The 20,000-nt window shown below is 47.9% G+C and overlaps 1 protein-coding gene across 1 annotated transcript in view; it reads left to right on the plus strand.

Moving 5' to 3' along the window:
* lama1 (laminin, alpha 1) overlaps positions 1 to 20,000 on the plus strand; it is a gene marked incomplete at both ends in the record, with an annotated part of 37,389 nt that overhangs the window by 12,049 nt on the left and 5,340 nt on the right. Inside the window, 36 exons of the mRNA XM_080020069.1 lie at positions 442 to 548; positions 748 to 928; positions 1,033 to 1,169; positions 1,247 to 1,480; positions 1,611 to 1,754; positions 3,635 to 3,751; positions 3,967 to 4,152; positions 5,439 to 5,566; positions 6,181 to 6,316; positions 6,693 to 6,833; positions 7,240 to 7,358; positions 7,448 to 7,534; positions 7,625 to 7,761; positions 7,922 to 8,064; positions 8,896 to 9,037; positions 9,123 to 9,276; positions 9,679 to 9,760; positions 10,390 to 10,686; positions 10,816 to 10,918; positions 11,077 to 11,184; positions 11,453 to 11,635; positions 11,872 to 12,026; positions 12,910 to 13,053; positions 13,229 to 13,362; positions 14,377 to 14,530; positions 14,766 to 14,890; positions 15,118 to 15,268; positions 15,624 to 15,768; positions 16,681 to 16,822; positions 16,958 to 17,072; positions 18,295 to 18,450; positions 18,561 to 18,709; positions 18,908 to 19,099; positions 19,228 to 19,405; positions 19,512 to 19,618; positions 19,755 to 19,944. Of these exons, the coding sequence (XP_079876195.1) occupies positions 442 to 548; positions 748 to 928; positions 1,033 to 1,169; positions 1,247 to 1,480; positions 1,611 to 1,754; positions 3,635 to 3,751; positions 3,967 to 4,152; positions 5,439 to 5,566; positions 6,181 to 6,316; positions 6,693 to 6,833; positions 7,240 to 7,358; positions 7,448 to 7,534; positions 7,625 to 7,761; positions 7,922 to 8,064; positions 8,896 to 9,037; positions 9,123 to 9,276; positions 9,679 to 9,760; positions 10,390 to 10,686; positions 10,816 to 10,918; positions 11,077 to 11,184; positions 11,453 to 11,635; positions 11,872 to 12,026; positions 12,910 to 13,053; positions 13,229 to 13,362; positions 14,377 to 14,530; positions 14,766 to 14,890; positions 15,118 to 15,268; positions 15,624 to 15,768; positions 16,681 to 16,822; positions 16,958 to 17,072; positions 18,295 to 18,450; positions 18,561 to 18,709; positions 18,908 to 19,099; positions 19,228 to 19,405; positions 19,512 to 19,618; positions 19,755 to 19,944 (5,303 nt within the window). The remainder of the gene's footprint in view (positions 1 to 441; positions 549 to 747; positions 929 to 1,032; positions 1,170 to 1,246; positions 1,481 to 1,610; positions 1,755 to 3,634; positions 3,752 to 3,966; positions 4,153 to 5,438; positions 5,567 to 6,180; positions 6,317 to 6,692; positions 6,834 to 7,239; positions 7,359 to 7,447; positions 7,535 to 7,624; positions 7,762 to 7,921; positions 8,065 to 8,895; positions 9,038 to 9,122; positions 9,277 to 9,678; positions 9,761 to 10,389; positions 10,687 to 10,815; positions 10,919 to 11,076; positions 11,185 to 11,452; positions 11,636 to 11,871; positions 12,027 to 12,909; positions 13,054 to 13,228; positions 13,363 to 14,376; positions 14,531 to 14,765; positions 14,891 to 15,117; positions 15,269 to 15,623; positions 15,769 to 16,680; positions 16,823 to 16,957; positions 17,073 to 18,294; positions 18,451 to 18,560; positions 18,710 to 18,907; positions 19,100 to 19,227; positions 19,406 to 19,511; positions 19,619 to 19,754; positions 19,945 to 20,000) is intronic.

A 20,000-nucleotide genomic window follows, 5' to 3' on the forward strand; every position in this document is an offset into this window, starting at 1 on the left:
TTCATTCTTTGTGTGTGTGTGTGTGTGTGAGTGTATGTGTGTGTGTACGTGTGTATCTGTGTGTGTGTGTGTGTGCGCGTGTGTGTGTGTGTGCGTGTGCGTGCATGTGTGTGCATGTGTGTGTGTGTGTGTGTGGTTGCATTGATAATAAATGGATTAGCTTTGCTTTGCTTCCACCTGCTGATGTTTTGCTCAAACTGCAGATAATCAGTATACGCAGTACACACAATACACATAGTACACAGTACACAAAGTACACACAGTACACAGTAAACACTGTACACACAGTAAACGCTGTAAACACAGTACACACAGTACACAAAGTACACAGTACACAGTACACACAGTACACAAAGTACACAGTACACAGTACACACAGTACACACAGTACATGTAGTATACAGTCCGGAAACACTAACAGCGTTCCTGTCTCACCCTCAGAGTGCGGCTGTCTGCCCAGCGGCGCCCTCCACAGGTGGTGTGACGCTACAACAGGACAGTGCTCCTGCAGGGAGCATGTGACAGGACGTGCGTGTGACCAGTGTGAGGTCGGTCAAGTTATTCCAACATCGTAAATATTTAAATATATAAAAACATAAATAGGATGAATATTAAAATATATGAAAACACAAGTACGATGAATATTTAAATATATGCAAACATTAATATCATGAATATTAAAATATGTTAAAACATAAATTTCACAAATATGAAAAGGTGTTAAAATGTGAAGCGTTCGTCTTGCAGCTCGGTTTCTATGGGATACGGAGTGGGCGTGGCTGTGAGGCCTGTAACTGCAGCCAATCAGGTTCGCTCTCAGAGTCATGTGGCCAGGAGGGGCGGTGTCAGTGCATTGTGGGCGTGGCTGGAGAAAAGTGTGATCGCTGTCGCCATGGTTACTACAACTACACTGCAGGCGGATGTTCAGGTAGGTCACCTCCTCGGAAGGAAGCAAGGATACTGCCGAGGAAACAAGGACACCTCACTAATGCTCAATGTGAAATGACAATATTTTTCAATGTAATTTCCCAGAATGCAACTGCAGCCACACCTACGGGAACTGTGACCCGGCAACAGGACGCTGTGTCTGTCCCCCCCACACCACCGGGGGTCAGTGTGAGAGGTGTGAGACGGGCCACTGGGGTCACGACCCCAAGACAGGATGCCAGGTACACACACACACACACACACACACACACATACAGATACAGACAACGCTGAACCCTGATTGGCTGTCTGTCTCCAGTCATGTGACTGCAGCGCGGCTGGAAGCTCCGCCCCTCAGTGCGATCTGACCAATGGCCAGTGCCCATGTGGTGACGGCTACTCGGGCAGGTCATGTGACCGCTGCGGTCTCGGTTTCCACGGTTACCCAAGATGCACGGCGTGCGGCTGCGACCCGACCGGGACGAAGACGCAGTTCTGCAACGAGACGCTGGGAGTGTGCGGCTGCGAGGAGACGGGAGCCTGTGTGTGCAAGGTGAGTACTGAGTACTGAGAGTACTGAGTACTGAGAGAACTGAGAGTACTGAGAGTACTGAGAGTACTGAGTAAACCTCTTGAATCTTGAGTCTACTCAGTGTGTGACATGGTGCTGACTCCTCCCCCAGGCCAGCGTGGGTGGGCGGGGCTGCCAGGAGTGCATGGTGGGAACGTTTGGTTTGCAGAAGGAGAATCCAGAAGGATGTTCGTCCTGTTTCTGCTCCGGAGTTTCCACTGTGTGTGAAGAGATGGGAGGCCTGGTCCGAGTACCGGTAAGTACTAGTACACACTGTACTGTCAGTACTAATACACACTGTACTATCAGTACTAATACACACTGTCAGTACTAATACACACTGTACTATCAGTACTAATACACACTGTACTGTCAGTACTAATACACACTGTACTGTCAGTACTAATATACACTGTACTATCAGTACTAATACACACTGTCAGTACTAATACACACTGTACTATCAGTACTAATACACACTATACTGTCAGTACTAATTCACATTGTAAGTACTAATACACACTGTACTGTCAGTACTAGTACACACTGTACTGTCAGTACTAATACACACTGTCACTACTGATACACACTGTTCTGTCAGTACTAGTACACACCGTACAGTATGTACAGTTGTAGCTCCACCAGATGGCGCCACTAGCCAGTGTTAGCATTGGCATGTAGCAGAGTGATACAAGGGATGTGAAACCAGGAGAATCGGTTCCCGTGGCAACGGTTATTATTCAGAGATAACAGAGCATGGTTGACCTGCTGACCAATCTGAACCCTGAGGGGACTCTTTTTTGGGGTGCATTAAGGTGCATCCAAAATGTGATTGTTCTTCTCTGAATATTTACTTTGGCGGGTGATGGAGCTCATTCTGCCCTGCATGCATTGGTGGCTGTTTTTCTGTGTACGCTCCAGACACTTGTGCAGAATGTGTCGTGCAGGGTCTCTGCAGGATGCTTGTGCCATCCAGTGTCGTCGTGCTGACTGAGTGGACCCCACGCTTCACCTCCATACAGGGAACCATTATATCAAATGTTTGTCTATTTGGTGAAATGTTCTGACTGCGTGGAAGGCTCTACAGGCCTTCTCTTTTAGTGCATTCACTGCCAGACCAAAGAGGCGCTGATCTGGAGCCCCGGGTCGCCATAGGACAGGGTGTGGTCGAGGGCGGTGTTTCCCAGGGTGAACATGTGAGATCTGGGCTTTTTTCTGGAACGTCATTATTTAGGACTTTAGGGCCCAGTTGTGACGGTATTTCTCCGGCGAATCCCTTGGTGTTTAGGGCGTGGCCAGGGGCTGCAGATGGCTCCAACAGCACGGCCAGCTCGTTGGTGTCGACATTAAAGAGGGTTGGAGATAAGTTGCATCCCTGGCGTAAAGAAGTCTGTTCTTTTTTTGACAATTTTTATCCCTCACTTATTTTTGACATAGATTGATAGAATTTATAGTCAATATATAGTAATATATAGTAAATAGAAATAGGATTTTATAGTAAAATCCCTCTTGACAGATTGAATCAAACGCTTTCTTAAAATCGATAAAGCATGCAAAATAAAGCATCCTTCTTATTTTTTATTTTTTTTGGTGTATGTGTTGATCAATGAGGGTGTGTAGGGTGTCAACATGATCCGTCGTGCGGTGATTTGGTAGGAAGTCAGTTTCGCCCTCTACTCTCAACATTGTGTTCCATAAGGAAGAGCAGCGTTGGGGCGTTGATGAAGCTGCAGAAAACCTTCCCCACATCACTGCTCACACAGATGCCTCGCTGGTTGTTCGGCTCCAGTTGGTCTCCACTCTTGTGTTTTGGGGAAATAAGTCCCCGATGCCAGATCCCAGGGAAGCAGCTTGAAGGAGCAGGTTGAACCGTTGAAGTTAGCATCACTTAGCACCACTTTTTAAATGTGCTGTTGCAGTCCAGTAGTCGTTCCGATGTTTCTGCGAAGTAAGCTCAGCTTTGCGGGAATTCCTATGGGTTAATTTAAAACTAAACTTGTCATGGTTCTCAATGTAAAAATAATGAGTTTTAACAAATGTTGTAGGAGCTCATCTTCCACTGTCTCTCTCTCTCTCTCTCTCCAGATCACTCTGGGTGTCTCTCTCCCAGTTGCAGTGACTCAGTCTGACCTGCAGGCTGCAGTAGCTGCCGTCCACCAGCAGGACGGCGACTTCCTGCTGGACGCCCGAGAGACCACGCCCAAGTCCGTGCCGCTCTACTGGAGACTACCAGTACAGTACCAGGGCAACCAGGTACACACACACTAATACACACACGCACGCACACACTAATACACACACGCATGCATGCATGCACGCACGCACACACACACACACACACACACACACAATACACACACACACTAATACACACACTAATAAACACCCACACACACACACAGACCGACCCACACACACACTTATATACACACACACGCTGGTGTTTATCATGTTGTTGTGTTGTGCAGCTGTTGTCCTACGGGGGGCGCCTGTCCTACGAGGTTGTGTTCCACGCTGAGGATGGGGCGGGGCTGGCCAATCAGGAGCCTCAGATCCTGATAAGGGGCGGAGCCCTGAGAAAGCTGCTGATCTACACCGACATGGTCGCCCCTGGCAACGGCATCAGGACCACACACAGCATCCCGCTGACAGAGGTAAACACCTTCCTGTCAAGTACTTCCTGTTTACAACCACTTGCTGTTAGTGTACCGCCCTAACAGGTAGTGGTCATGTACCTACTGTGTACAACCACTTCCTGTTAGAGTACCACACCAACAGGAATTGGTCAGGTACTTCCTGTGTACAACCACTTCCTGTTGGAGTACCACACCAACAGGAATTGGTCAGGTACTTCCTGTGTACAACCACTTCCTGTTAGTGTACCGCCCTTTAAAGGAGTGGTTGGTTGTCAATATCTTTATTTGAGGGATAAACCTACTTGTGATGAATCTCCTTTTCAAAATAATACAGATCGAGACATTTCCTGAAATACATACAATACAACTACATACAGTATACATATAAACAATACAACTACATACACTATACATACATACAATACAACTGCATACACTATACATATATACAGTATAAATACATACAGTTGAACCACACACAGTATGAATATAAACAGTAGAAATACATACAGTAGAAATATATACAGTACAAATATATACAATATGAATACATACAGTAGAAATACATACAGTAGAACCACACACAGTATGAATAAATACCATATAAATATACACAGTAGAAATACATACAGTATTATTGTATACAGTAGGAATATATACGCTAGAATCTATACAGTAGAAATATATACAGTAGAAATATATACAATATGAATACATAAAGTAGAAATACATACAGTAGAAATGTATACAGTAGAAATATATACATTATGAATACATAAAGTAGAAATACATACAGTAGAAATATATACAATATGAATACATAAAGTAGAAATACATACAGTAGAAATACACAGAATAAATGTAAATGTACACATGTGTATTATAAAATGATTCCACGTCTCAAGTTCCATTAGAAGCAGGAGCAGGAAATGACATCATGGCTCTGAGTGGGCGTGGCATCACAGGGCATCTGCGTGAAGATATACGTTGAACCACAGTAAAGAGTATTTAGAAAGAAACCACAGATAAAACACGGATGTGGTTTATCTGTGGTTTGAATATCAGTGATCAGTGCTGTCCAGGTCCATTCATTAGTTGTAATAGTTGTAGTATTAATATTTTGACGTTGTTTTGATGCTTCGTGGGGCAGAGCAGGTTGTTTGCTTCCAACAGGGTTTTTATAAATCAACCTGGTGCTGCCGTGAGGGAGCGTCTCCAAAACAATCCACGCGAAGAACGACTGAACCCAACGGACGTTGAAATACACAGGTTCTCATCAGCTGATGTTGTCGTTCTGTCCTCAGTTCACCTGGAGGTACTTCAACTCCGTGTCGGAACAGGAAGTGAGTCACAGTGACTTCCTGTCTGTTCTCGGCAGCGTCCAGTTTGTCCTCATTAAGGCGTCGTATGGAACTGGACTGCGGCAGAGCAGGTGCGCGCACACACACACGCACGCGCACACACACACATACACATACACATACACACACAGACACACATATACTCACACAGACACATACTCACACACACACATACACACACACACACATACACACACACACACACACACACACATTCACTCACTTACACACACACATACACACACATACATACATACACACACACGCACATACACACATACACACAGACATACACAGACAGAAATACACAAACACAGACACACACACACATAGATACAAATACAAAAACACAGACCGACACACACACACACACACACACACACACACACACACACACACACACACACACACACACACAGACAACATGTAAAACCTGGATTTCAAACAGCACTAAACACTAAACCAGGAGACATCACATATTTAAACATTTTAAAATATTAACAAACATCATGATGCTGCTGGGTTCAAGTGTGTTAAAGCTGTGTGTGTGTGTGTGTGTGTGTGTGTGTGTGTGTGTGTGTGTGTGTGTGTGTGTGTGTGTGTGTGTGTGTGTGTGTGTGTGTGTGTGTGTGTATGGGTATGTGTGTGTGTGTGTGTGTGTGTGTGTGTGTGTGTGTGTGTTCAGGATCTCAAACATCACCATGGAAACTGCTGTGGAGGTGGAGGAGGTGGAGGCTCGGGGGTCAGAGGTCACAGGAAGTCCAGCGAGACTGATCGAGTCGTGTCAGTGTCCAGCGGGCTACGGCGGCCTGTCCTGCCAGGTACTAGATACATATATACATACAGTATATACACTGTGTATAGTACTTATTAAAGTGTGTATACATCTATATATATATCTACATATATACATATATCTCTATATATATAATAGTATTTTATATATGTATATATATATATATATATATATATATATATATGCCCCAATACCTATGGTATATGTCCTATATGTCCTTAATGTATAATAACTATATATAACTTTCCGTCTTCCTCCCTCTCCGTCTGTCCATCTCCCTGTCTCCCTCAATTCCTCCCTACCCGTCTGTCTCTCCATCTCCCTGTCTCCCTCCCTACCAACCCGTCTGTCCCTCCATCTCCCTGTTTCCCTCCCTTCCTCCCTACCTGTCCGTCTCTCAGGAGTGTGCTCCAGGGTACTACCGTCAGCCTGTCTCACTGCTTCCTGCCTCAGACAGGAAGTCCCTGTTTGTCCGTCCCTGTTTACCATGCAGCTGCAACAACCACAGCCAGATCTGCAACGAGGACACGGGGGCTTGTCTGGTACACACACACACACACACACACACACACACACACACACTAGCACACACAAACACACACACACACAGTAGCACATACATACACACTGATACACAATAGCACACACACATACACACACAGACACTCACACACAGTAGCACATACATACACACACACACACACACACACAGCAGCACACACAAACACAGCAGCACACACAAACACACACAGTAGCACACACAGATACACACACATACACAAACAGACACACACACAGAAACACATAGTAGCACACACAAACACACACACACACACACACACACACACAGTAGCACACACACACACACACACACACACACACACACACACACTCTTACGACAGTACTGTGTGAACAGTACTTTCATATATTTGCTGGTTCTCCTGCAGAGCTGCCAGCATCACACCACCGGGCCGCACTGTGAGCTCTGTGCAGCAGGGCATTATGGGAAAGTCACCGGATCCATCAGTGACTGCTCCCTGTGCGCCTGCCCCCTGCAGGACAACAGGTGAACTACACCTGTAATACACAACATATGGTATATTGTACCGCGTTCTCTTTCCATCTCACACTGTGTGTGCGTGCGTGTGTGTGTAGTTTCAGTCCTACGTGTGAACTCGAAGCACTTGGAGACTTCCGCTGCACGTCATGTCGCGCCGGCTACGAGGGGCGGTACTGCGAGAGGTGAGTACTCTGCAAAGTACTGCGTGTACTTAGAATATCAGCGCTCCATGTACTTCACGTGCTGTATGTATTTCACGTATAACTCTCCAGGTGTTCGGTGGGTTACCACGGTGACCCCTCGCAGCCGGGCGGCTCCTGCAGCCGCTGCTCGTGCAGCCAGTGGGGGGCGCTGCAGCCGGCGTGTGACACATCGAGCGGGCGCTGTGAGTGTCGCCCGGGGGTCAAAGGTCACCTTTGTGACCACTGTGCCGACCGGCACCTCCTGCTGGATGGACAGTGTGTGTGTGAGTACCACTACGCACGTACACACACATACACATACACACACACGCGTACACACATGTATGTGTGTGTATTCATGTGTGTTGTCCTCTTCCTGTTTCCCAGCATGCAATGGGCCGTGTGTCTCCCTCTTACTGGACGACCTGGACGTCCTGGAGAAGAACTTCCTGTCTGTGAACCTGAGCGGGCTCAGCGTCGCCCCCTACAGCCAGCTGGTGGCGCTGCAGAACCACACCAGGCTCGTACAGGTACACACACAAAGTACAAATACATGAAATCACAATACGCAGAAAAACACAACTTACTCCAGCATCTCCCTCTAGTGGACGGTTCCAAAGTTAACTCTCTCTCGCCCTCACTCTCTCACCCCCTCTCTCTCGCCCTCGCCCTCTCTCTCTCACCCCCCCCCTCTCTCTCTCTCTCGCCCTCTCTCTCTCTCGCCCTCTCTCTCTCACCCCCCCCCCTCTCTCTCTCTCGCCCTCTCTCTCTCACCCCCCCCCCTCTCTCTCTCTCTCGCCCTCTCTCTCTCTCGCCCTCTCTCTCTCTCGCCCTCTCTCACCCCCCCCCCCCTCTCTCTCTCGCCCTCTCTCTCTCACCCCCCCCCCCTCTCTCTCTCTCGCCCTCTCTCTCTCACCCCCCCCCTCTCTCTCTCTCTCGCCCTCTCTCTCTCTCGCCCTCTCTCTCTCTCGCCCTCTCTCACCCCCCCCCCCCTCTCTCTCTCGCCCTCTCTCTCTCACCCCCCCCTCTCTCTCTCTCTCGCCCTCTCTCTCTCTCCAGTCTTCATTGTCTGCAGGTGCCTCTCTACCTCTCAGTGTTTCCAGAGCAGAAGACCAGCTGATCAGTTTGACCTCTGACCTCAGCACCTTGCTGCAGCAGGTAACCAGTATAGCCAGTACATGTTCCCAGTATACCCAGTTACTGTTTCAGTATACTCAGTACCTGTTCCAGTATACCCAGTACCTGTTCCCAGTATACCCAGTATATGTTCCCAGTATACCCAGTACATGTTCCCAGTAAATCCAGTACATGTTCCAGTATATCCAGTACCTGTTCCCAGTATACCCAGTATATCATCCCAGTATACCCAGTACCTGTCTGTGTTTGGCCAGGCCACCCGTCTGTCAGCTGAGCTGGAGGAAGTGGGCGTGTCCACCAACCAGACGATTTCCCAGGGTGCTTCACTGCTGGACGGGGTGGCGGCGCTGCAGAGCAACATCCTGGGTAAACTGGTCCCCGAACTGAAAACTTCACTCCCTGTTTGTAGCAGCCTGTGATGTCATTGCTTGATGCTCTGTGATTGGTGCAGTGCTGCTGGAGGAGGCGGAGCTTCTGAGCCAAACCAAACAGGAAGCGCTCGACCCGTCCAATCACACGCAGCTGATGGTGGACGTGGCGGCCATGTTGGATTCCATCAGAACCGTCAACCTGACGCAGAACAACACTGCCACACAGGAACACAGGTCTGTCTGTCTGTCTGTCTGTCTGTCTGCCTGCCTCCCTGCCTGCCTGCCTGCCTGCCTGCCCGCCTGACTAACTGTCTCACTCTCTGTAGGGACTCTGAGTTTCTACTGCAGCAGCTGAACCTGGAGTTCCTGAGCCACACACAAGCGGCGGAGAGAGAGAGACAGGCGCTGTCTGTCTCTCTCTCTGCATACACACACATACTGCAAGAGGCGCACACACTGCTGGACCAGGCGGCACAACGCAACACACAAACACACACAGTGCTGGACCACCTGCAAAGCCACCAGGTGAGACACCTGTCTGTCTGACTGTCCACCTGCCTGTCTATCTGTTTGGTCTCTCCACCTCTCTATCTGTGTGTCTGACTGCCTGTATTTCTCTCAGTCCCTCCTCCTCAGCCTGTCTTCCTCCCTCCTCGTGGATCAGGACGTTCTCTCTGACGCCGTCGCTCTGATGCACGATCTGACCAACAGCACACTGGTGAGGAGCACACACACACACACACACAGTACCACACAAACACACACACACACACACACTCACACTCACACACACACACACACACACACAAACACACACACACAAACACTGTGCTGGACCACCTGCATAGCCACCAGGTGAGACGCCTTTCTGTCTGACTGTCCACCTGTCTGTCCACACACACACACACACACACACACACACACACACACACACACACACACACACACACACACACACACACACAGTAGCACACACAGATACAGAGATACACAAACACACACACACAAACACACACACACACACACACACACCCACAGTAACACACACACACACACACACACACACACACACACACACACACACACACACACACACACACACAGTAACACACACACACACACACAGTAACACAACACAGTAACACACACACTGTAACACATAACGATATATTAATGTCTTAATAATATGAATAATATGATTAATAATATAATTCATATTATTTATCATATTAATTTGATGAATAATATGAACATTATGAATATGAAGTTGTATTTTCCTGTAACTTTGAGCTCACGGTTCTTACCGCTTTTCATTTCTTTGGCTGTGATTCCCTCGTCCTCCAGCAGGTGGAGCTGTTTGTGCTGCAGCTGGACCAGTGGCGCCCGCAGCTCAGGAAGCACGTGGACACTCTGGTGATGGGGCTGCGGCGCGGCGACGCCCTGCAGCGCGTCTACCGGGCCGAGGGCCACGCCCATCTCCTGCACACACAGGCCCAGGCGTGGCAGCGCTCCCTGCTGGCCGCCTGGAACACCACCCACAATGCCACCGGGCTGGGAGGAAACAGGAACTTGACGTCGGATGTCCAGGAAGCTCTGGGCGCAGCGCTGGACGCCCAGAACGCTGCAGAAAGGGCGCTCAACCTGGTAACACACACACACACACACACACAACACAGTGATGTCATCACCGCCACGCCCTGCTCTGTTGAGGGGGCGGGGTTTGTGTTCCGAAGGGCGGGGCTTGGTCTGACTGACAGTGTGTGTCGTCCTCAGAGCGTCCAATCAGAGCGTCCGCTGGCGGAACGGGGACGCGAAGCAGTCAACACCAGTTCTGTTATGCAGAGGAATAGTCAGCTGCTGTCTAACGCTACTGATGGTCTGTCTCTCTGTTTGTCTGTCTACCTGTCTGTGTTCCCGCCTGTCTGTCTGACTAACTGTCTGTGCACCTGTCTGTCTATCTGCCTGTCTGACTACCTATCAGTCTACCTGTCTGTAAACTCAGTCTCAGTCCACATGTGAAACTGTTTTTTCCAGATTTGACTCTGAACGCCTCACGGCTCGCAGCTCGTGCGGCGTCGCTTCGTCGCAGCGTCGGCGGCTTCCTGCTGCAGCGACCAATCACAGAGCTGCACCACATCAACTGTAAGCACCCGTCAATCAATATATTAACTGATAGATCCCCAACCAATCAGGGTGAAGGTGTCAGCTGTCCCGCCCTCTGACAGACGGGACCGTCAGTCTACACGTAACCATGATGATCGCCACGTTCTGATCAGATCAATGGACTGAATGATTGATGTGGATCGATTGGTTTATTGATTGATTGGTTGAATGAATGAATGGTTGGCTGCTTGTCGATTGATTGATATCGTCATTGATTGACGGGCTGACTGATTGGTCGCTGTGCTAGCCTCCGGCACCGCGGTGGCGTCGGCCCGTCAGCAGGCTGCAGGGGCGCACTCCGCCGTGCAGGGGGCGCTGCGCCGCCTGGAGGAGCTGACCGCGCGGCTGCACAACTCTTCTTCTGTGGTGGAACGAACCAACGGGACGGTGCAGAACACCAACGCCCTGGTGGCCAGCGGGGAAACTGCAGGTCAGGGACCGCGTGATGTCTCATACAATAATAATAATAATAATAATAATAATAATGATTATGAATTATTAAATCCTGCTCCTTTATTTCTGTGCTCATAATAAACTGCTTATGAATATGAATATGAATCATATCCCTGACGGCTCATTTGTAACCCTAAAGTCCTTCTGGTTCACGGCTCTCTGCGGAACACAGCGCTAACAGGGAGCGCGGTTTCCACTTTCCTTGTTTCGCAGCCAATGAGGTGAAGCGTAAGTTGGAGGAGGCGGAGCTTCGCACGCAGCGGCTGATGGACAGGATGAAGCCGCTAAGCATTCTGGGAGAAACGCTGGGACGCAACCTCAGCGACATCAGAGAACTGATCCAGCAGGCCAGACGCCAGGCAGCCTCGGTACAAATACACAGTAGTACACATGTAGTACTAACTACTATAACTAGTACTACACATAATACTAACTACTATGACTACCACTACACATAGTACTAACTACTATTGCTAGTACTACACATAATACTAACTACTATAACTACCACTACACATAGTACTACCTACTATTACTACTACTACACATAGTATTAACTACTATGACTCCACTACACATAGTACTTACTACTATTGCTAGTACTACACATACTACTAACTACTATTACTACTACTACACGTCGAACTAACTACTATTGCTAGTACTACATATAGTACCAACTATCATTACTACCACTACACATAGTACTAACTACTATTGCTTGTACTACAGATAGAACTAACTACTATTACTTCTACTACACATAGTAATAACTACTATTACTAGTACTACACATAGTACTAACTACTATTACTAGTACTACTACTAGTACTAAACATAGTACTAACTACTATTACTACTACTACTACACATAGTACCAACTACTATTTTCACTACTACACATAGTACTTACTACTTTTACTAGTACTACACATAGTACTAACTATATTACTAGTACTACTACACAGTAGTACCCACTAATACAGAAGGTGCAGAGTAGGATGCCGGGACTGTGTGAGTGGGAATCAGCAGGGGGTGCTGTTTCCTGATTGTACTGATCACACCAGCAGTGATCAGAGCGTTCCTCTGCAGGATGAAGGTGAAGCTAGTGATGAGGATGAGGATGATGATGCAGGTGAAGCTAGTGACGAGGGTGAGGATGAAGGTGAAGCTAGTGATGAGGATGAGGATGATGAAGAAGGTGAAGCTAGTGATGATGATGAGGATGATGATGATGAAGGTGTCTCTCAGATCCGGGTGGCCGTCCAGACGCAGAGGGACTGCGTGAGGTTCTACAGGAGCCCGGTTCCATCAAGGAACCTCAACACCCTGAGTCTGACCTTCAGGAGCTCATGGACCAGCAACCTGCTCTTCTACCTGGGCAGTAATACTACAGTAAGTACACACAGAGTAGTACACACGAGTACTACACACCAAGTACACACCAAGTAGTACACACCCAGTACTACATACCGAGTAGTACACAATGAGTACACACCAAGTACACACTGAGTAGTACATACTGAGTAGTACACACAGAGTACACACAGAGTACATGTTGTGTTCCCAGGTGGACTTCCTGGCCCTCCAGGTGCATGCTGGGAAGGTGTCTCTGCTCTGGGATCTGGGTTCTGGTCTGGGTCGAGTGGATTCTCCTCAGATGCAGCTGGACGGGAACAAGTGGACCAGAGTCAACGCTACACGGTAACAGGTTTCCAAGTAACAAATACTACACCAATGACGTCCATGTTTGAAGTCTGCCAGTAAAAACAGTTTTTACATTGGCCGGTGACGTGACAGGGGGCGCCCCGACACACCCCGACACGCCCAGACACGCCCCGACAGGGCGTCCGAGCACCTGCCCCTCTGCAGGCGACGTCCCCGCCCTGACACACCCCGACACGCCCCGACACGCCCTGACACGCTCTGACACGCCCTGACACGCCCTGACACGCCCTGACGCCCCGACACGCCCCGACAGGGCGTCCGAGCACCTGCCCCTCTGCAGGCGACGTCCCCGCCCCGACACGCTCTGACACGCTCTGACACGCCCTGACACGCCCTGACGCCTACACCCCTTCACCCCTACACCCATACACTCCTACACCCCTTCACCCCTACACCCCTTCACCCCTACACCCCTACACCCCTTCACCCCTACACCCCTTCACCCCTACTCCCTACACCCCTTCACCCCTTCACCCCTACACCCCTTCACCCCTACACTCCTACACCCCTACACCCCTACACCCCTATACCTTCACCCCTACAGCTTCACCCCTACACCCCTACTCCCCTAGACCCCTACACCCCTACTCCCCTACACCCCTACACCCCTACACCTTCACCCCTACACCCCTACACCCCTACTCCCCTACACCCCTACACAAAATGAGTCAAGATGAAAAAAAACTAAAAATTAATGACTGAATGGAAGTGCTGCATCATTCCCACATGAATTCACTGGGGATTGAACCTGCAAACTGCTCCTTGAAGCCGGTTTCTTCAGGGTTCTTCTTGGTTCTTCAGGGTTCTTCTTGGTTCTTCAGGGTTATTCTTGGTTCTTCAGGTTTCTTCTTGGTTCTTCAGGTTTCTTCTTGGTTCCTCTGGTTTCTTCGGGTTCATTAGGGTTCCATTCTTGGGCCTTGCTTATGAACCATATTCATAAATTATATTTGTCATCTTAAAATGGCGACCTGTGTTCTTTCCTCTCTCCAGCTTTGGTAACCATGGTTACCTCTCAGTGCAGCAGCTGGACTCGGATGCTGCTCCGTCACCCGTAGCAACGGCAACATCACCAGGACAATCCCGAGTTCTGGACATCAACAAGGACACGGTGATCCACATCGGAGGAATGTCAGCACACACACAGGTACACACATGCACACAAACACACATGCACATGCACAGGTACACACACACACACACACACACACACACAGCTGCATTATATTGTCCTGTTGCTTTAGTTGTAGGTACTAATCTGACGTGAACAATACTGATTTCTGTCCATGCTGTATTGTGTGTACTATGTGTTCTGTGTGTGCTGTTTGTATGTGTGTATTTGTGTGTGTGTACTGTGTTCACTGTGTGTACTGTGTGTACAGCACCCCTCCTTCCTGGACGTCACCTCCTTCCAGGGCTGTTTGGGCGAAGCCTCACTCAACGACAAGAACCTGGGACTGTGGAACTACTACCACCGAGAAGGGGCGTGTAGAGGCTGCTTTACTAGGTAGTACTGAGTACACACTGAGTACACTCTGAGTACACACTGAGTGTTCACTCATGTCTTACTTCTACTTATTAAACCCTAAACCCTTTTAGTCTCTGCGTTTTTTGGGCTAAAATCGTTTGGAACAGGACAACCGCAGTACACACAGACATTGTTGTATAGTACAAAGTGTACTATATGTGTACTGTGTGTACTAAGTGTACTATTTGTGTACTGTGTACTCCCAGCCCCCAGTCAGAAGACACCTCATTCCACTACGACGGCAGCGGCTTCTCCGTGGTTCACAAAGCTCTTCGTTCCACAAACACCTACATCGTCCTGTGGTTCAAGAGCCTGTCGCCCAACGGACTGATGCTCTACCTGGCCTCCAACGGAACGGTCTGTCTGTCTGCCTGCCTGTCTGTCTGCCTGCCTGTCTGTCTGTCTGCCTGTCGGTCTGTCTGCCTGTCGGTCTGTCGGTCTGTCTGACTGTCAGCCTGTCGGTCTGTCGTTCTGCCTGTCTGTCTGTCTGTCTGCCTGTCTGTCTGTCTGCCTGATGGTCTGTCGGTCTGTCTGACTGTCTGTCTGACTGTCTGCCTGTCTGCCTGTCTGACTGTCTCGGGCACGGTGGGGGTGAAGCCATGGGTGCGGATCAGGATTTCAGATGTGTTTTAGAACCGCCGCACTGTGCGACCTCACTTCCTGTGTGCTGACCTCACTTCCTGTGCGCTGAGCTCACGTTCTGTTGCTGCAGAGGGACTTCCTGTCCATCGAGCTGGTGGAGGGTCACGTCCGTCTGACCTTCGACCTCGGCTCGGGAGCGCTGACCCTGGGCTCCAACAGGACGTACAACAACGGAGTCTGGAACAAGATCACCCTGCAGCGCACCAAGCGCAAAGGTACAAGTACTACTACAGAGTACTACTACTTCTACTACTAGTGAGTACTACTACTACTATTACTGAGGGCTACTAATAATACTACAGCTACTGCTGAATACTACTACTACTGCTACTACTACTGAATACTACAACTAATACTGAGTACTTCTATTACTAATACTGCAACTACTGAGTACTACTACTACTACTACTACTGAATACTACTACTGAATACTACTACTACTACTACTGAATACTACTACTATTACTACTGACAACCAAGACTACTAATACTGAGTACTACTACTAGTACTACTGAGTACTACTTCTACTACTACTACTGAGTACTACGACTTCTACTACTGAATACTACTACCACTACTACTAAGGGTACAAATTCCACCGATACTAGTAGCAATTCTATACTGTATATAGCACTATACAGGTACTCCTCACTGAACGACAGAGTTCCGTTCCTAGAACCAGATCGTTAAGCTAATTAAATGATAAGCCAGGACCCACAGTAAGGGGGCGTGGCTGGTATATATAGTATATATAGTGTATATAATATATATGGTGTATATATAGTGTATTTAGTGTTATTTCACGATAAGTGGGCGTGGCGATAGCGAACGCTAGTGTAGTGAATACTGGCAGACTGCAGTAACGAGACTGAGACTGAGAACAGTGATGAGATGAGATGTATACACTGTATATATAGTGTATATTGTATATATAGTGTATATCATATATTGTGTATATAGTATATAAAGGGTGATGAGATGCTTGACTGGTGGGACAGCTGGTCGTAAGTCCGAACGCTCGTTTAACAGGGCGTTAAGTGAGGAGTACCTGTATTACAAATATTTACCTACCTGAAATATTACATAATACATTACGGTCTGTCTTACAACCTGTCTGTCTGTCTAGGCTATCTGTCCATCATGGCTGCCGACCAATCATCAGAGAAGGAGGTGTTGGAGGCGGAGTCTCCAGGCACCGCCTCCGATCTCAACCGCGCTGACCTCGACCCGATATACATCGGCGGACTTCCTGCTTCCAGACCAATCAGGTGAGAGGGTGATGTCACATGACCGTGGGGAAGCCATTATGACGGCAGGTCGACGGTGTGAAATCCTCTCATCCTGTTTCTCCCTTTCTGCCTGTCTGTCTACCTGTTTTACGACCTGTCTGTCTGCCTGTGCAGGAGACAGGTGGTCTCCAGATCCTTCGTTGGTTGCATAAAGAACGTTGAAATTGCTCGTTCCAACTTCGACCTCCTCCAGGATGCGTACGGGGTTAAAAAGGGCTGTGTGCTGGAGGTAAATACACCTGTCTGTCTGTCAGAGTGTCTGACATGTAATGTAATTAGTTATATACAGGATATAATGTGTACATTCATACTTTACATTACATTCCAACACAGAGTATTTGTTCCATTGCATCTAGGACAGAGTTAGTCTGCAGGTGGAGTTGAACTTCTCAGCCTGCAATGACACTCTTTATTCATTCTTTAATCATCAACAACTGCTGCAATAACTCTGTCCTGTGGACGAGCTGTGGGACGACAGGAACACAGCTTTTTTGGTTATAGAGAGTCACCAGCAACCCCCCTCTTTGGAGAACTATTTTACTACGTTTGGGTATAAACAACTAATCACTGCTCCAAGAAGGGGAGGATCACCACGGGTGAGACTATTAAACATAGAACCAAACAACAACAACATGTACATGGAAAAACAAACATAGAAACAAACATGTCGCATGGAAAAACATGAACATAGAAACAAACAACAACATTTACATGGAAAAACATAAACATAGAACCAAACATGTACATTGAAAAACATAAACATAGAAACAAACAACAACATGTACATGGAAAAACATAAACATAGAAACAAACTACAACATTTACATGGAAAAACATAAACATAGGACCAAACATGTACATTGAAAAACATAAACATAGAAACAAACAACAACATGTACATGGAAAAACATAAACTTGGAAACAAACAACAACATTTACATGGAAAAACATAAACATAGAACCAAACATGTACATTGAAAAACATAAACATGGAAACAAACAACAACATTTACATGGAAAAACATAATCATAGGACCAAACATGTACATGGAAAAACATAAACATAGAAACAAACAACATGTACATGGAAAAACATAAACATAGAAACAAACAACAACATGTACATGGAAAAACACAAACATAGAACCAAACAACATGTACATGGAATACCATAAACATAGAGACAAACATGTACATGTACATGGAAAAACATAAACATAGAAACAGCAGAACACAACATGTATCGACAAAACAGGAAAACTGGAACAGCAGCTGTCACGTGGCCTCTTCCTGTCATAGTTATGGCAGCAAATGAGGGAGGACAAGGAGAGGGAAGAGGAGTGCAACCAGGAGGGTGTCGGGGGTGTGTTCAAATTGCTCACACATTGCATCTAAAGCTACCTGCTGTCTCTCCCTCTACCTGTCTGTCTTCCCACCTGTCTGTCCGCCAGGCGGTGAGGAGTGTCTCCTTCCTCCGGGGGGGTTATGTCCAGCTTGCAGCGCCCCCCTTTGGCCAGCAGGGGGAGCTCTACCTGTCCTTCTCCACCAGGAACTCCTCTGGCCTTCTAGTGGCAGCTTTGGACAGAAGCAGCAGCAACACCGCGCAGGTAAATACCTATTTACTAATACTGTGTAAACACCATAATAATACTGTAATAATAATATTATAATACTTTAATTGTACTATAATAATACAATCACATACGTGCGTGTGCAGTCCTTCCTGGTGGTCCAGTTGGTCTCGGGTCATGTGGAGGTGGAGCTTAGCCTGGGGGGCGGAGCCAGTCAGCGTGTTGTCATCAAACCAGGAAGTGAAACGTTCTCGGACGGGGCGGAGCATTCGCTGATCATCATCAGGAGCAAAAAGTAAGACAGCGAGTCTCCAAAGTACTAACAAGTACCACAGTATTAACATAGTACCACAGTACTAACATAGTATTACAATACTAACATAGTACCAATGTACTAAGATAGTACCACAGTACTAACATAGTATCACAGTACTAACATAGTACACCAGTAGTATTAATCATAATTGAATGATTACTGTTCCTTTTCCTCCAGGGCTTTGTCGGTCCAGGTGGATGAGGACCATGTAGGGTCAGCCCCCCTGTCGCCGGGTGGATCTTCCTTGTCTCTCTCCTCTGTTTTCATTGGTGGACTGCCATTTGGCGGGGCCAGTGTGCTGCCAATCAGATTCCAGAACTCTGTGATGTCATTCAGAGGCTGTATACAGAACCTGGCTGTCAATCACAGGTAGGACCTGTCTGTCTGTCTGTCTGTCTGTCTGCATATCTACTTGTTTTCCTGTCTCTCTCTTTCTCTCTACCCATCTCTCTCTGTACCTGTCTGTATCACACCTCTCCCTGCGGTTTCGGTGACAGGCTGTTGGACCTATCAGCTGCAGTGCGGTACGAGGGGGCGGAGCTAGACCGGTGCTTACTAGAGGAGAGGGCAAGTGGGGCGGTGCTTCCAGAGGAGCAGGAGGCGGAGCCTACACCTGACCCCGCCCAGCTGCCTGTAGTACCGCCCACTCTGCCCAGCACTGCTGGAGCAGCGACCGTAAGACACACCCAAACATACTGATTGATCATTGATCATTATTGGTTATTGATTAGGAAATCAGTGGTTGTTGGTTATTGATCAGTGCGTATTGATCTGTCCCCAGTGTGTGGAGGGGGCGGAGCCTAGCTTCCTTCCTTCAGCCAGTCAGTTTGGTCTTTCAAAACACAGTCACATGACCTTCGACATCAACCCAAGCAGTGTGCGCAAGAGGTACACACACACACACACACACACACACACACACACACACACACACACACACACACACACACACACACACACACACACACACACACACACAGACAATAATTAATCAAGGTATTTTGTGTTGATTATTTCTGTGTAGTTTGTGGGTGCGTGTGTCTCTGCGGACCCTCTCTCAGGATGGTTTGATCCTGCTCCTCACTGACTCCGCCCATATGGACTATACCACCCTGCAGCTGCGGGGGGGGGGGTTGCTCTTCACCGTGGATCTGGGCAAAGGCCCCGCCTCCATAAGCTCCGCCCACACGCTCAACGACGGACAGTGGCACACGGTACGGAAATACACTTTATGCATAGTATATATACTATATACGATATACAAATACAT

The sequence above is a fragment of the Zeus faber genome (assembly GCF_960531495.2).
Source record: "Zeus faber genome assembly, chromosome: 19".
NCBI lineage: Eukaryota > Metazoa > Chordata > Actinopteri > Zeiformes > Zeidae > Zeus > Zeus faber.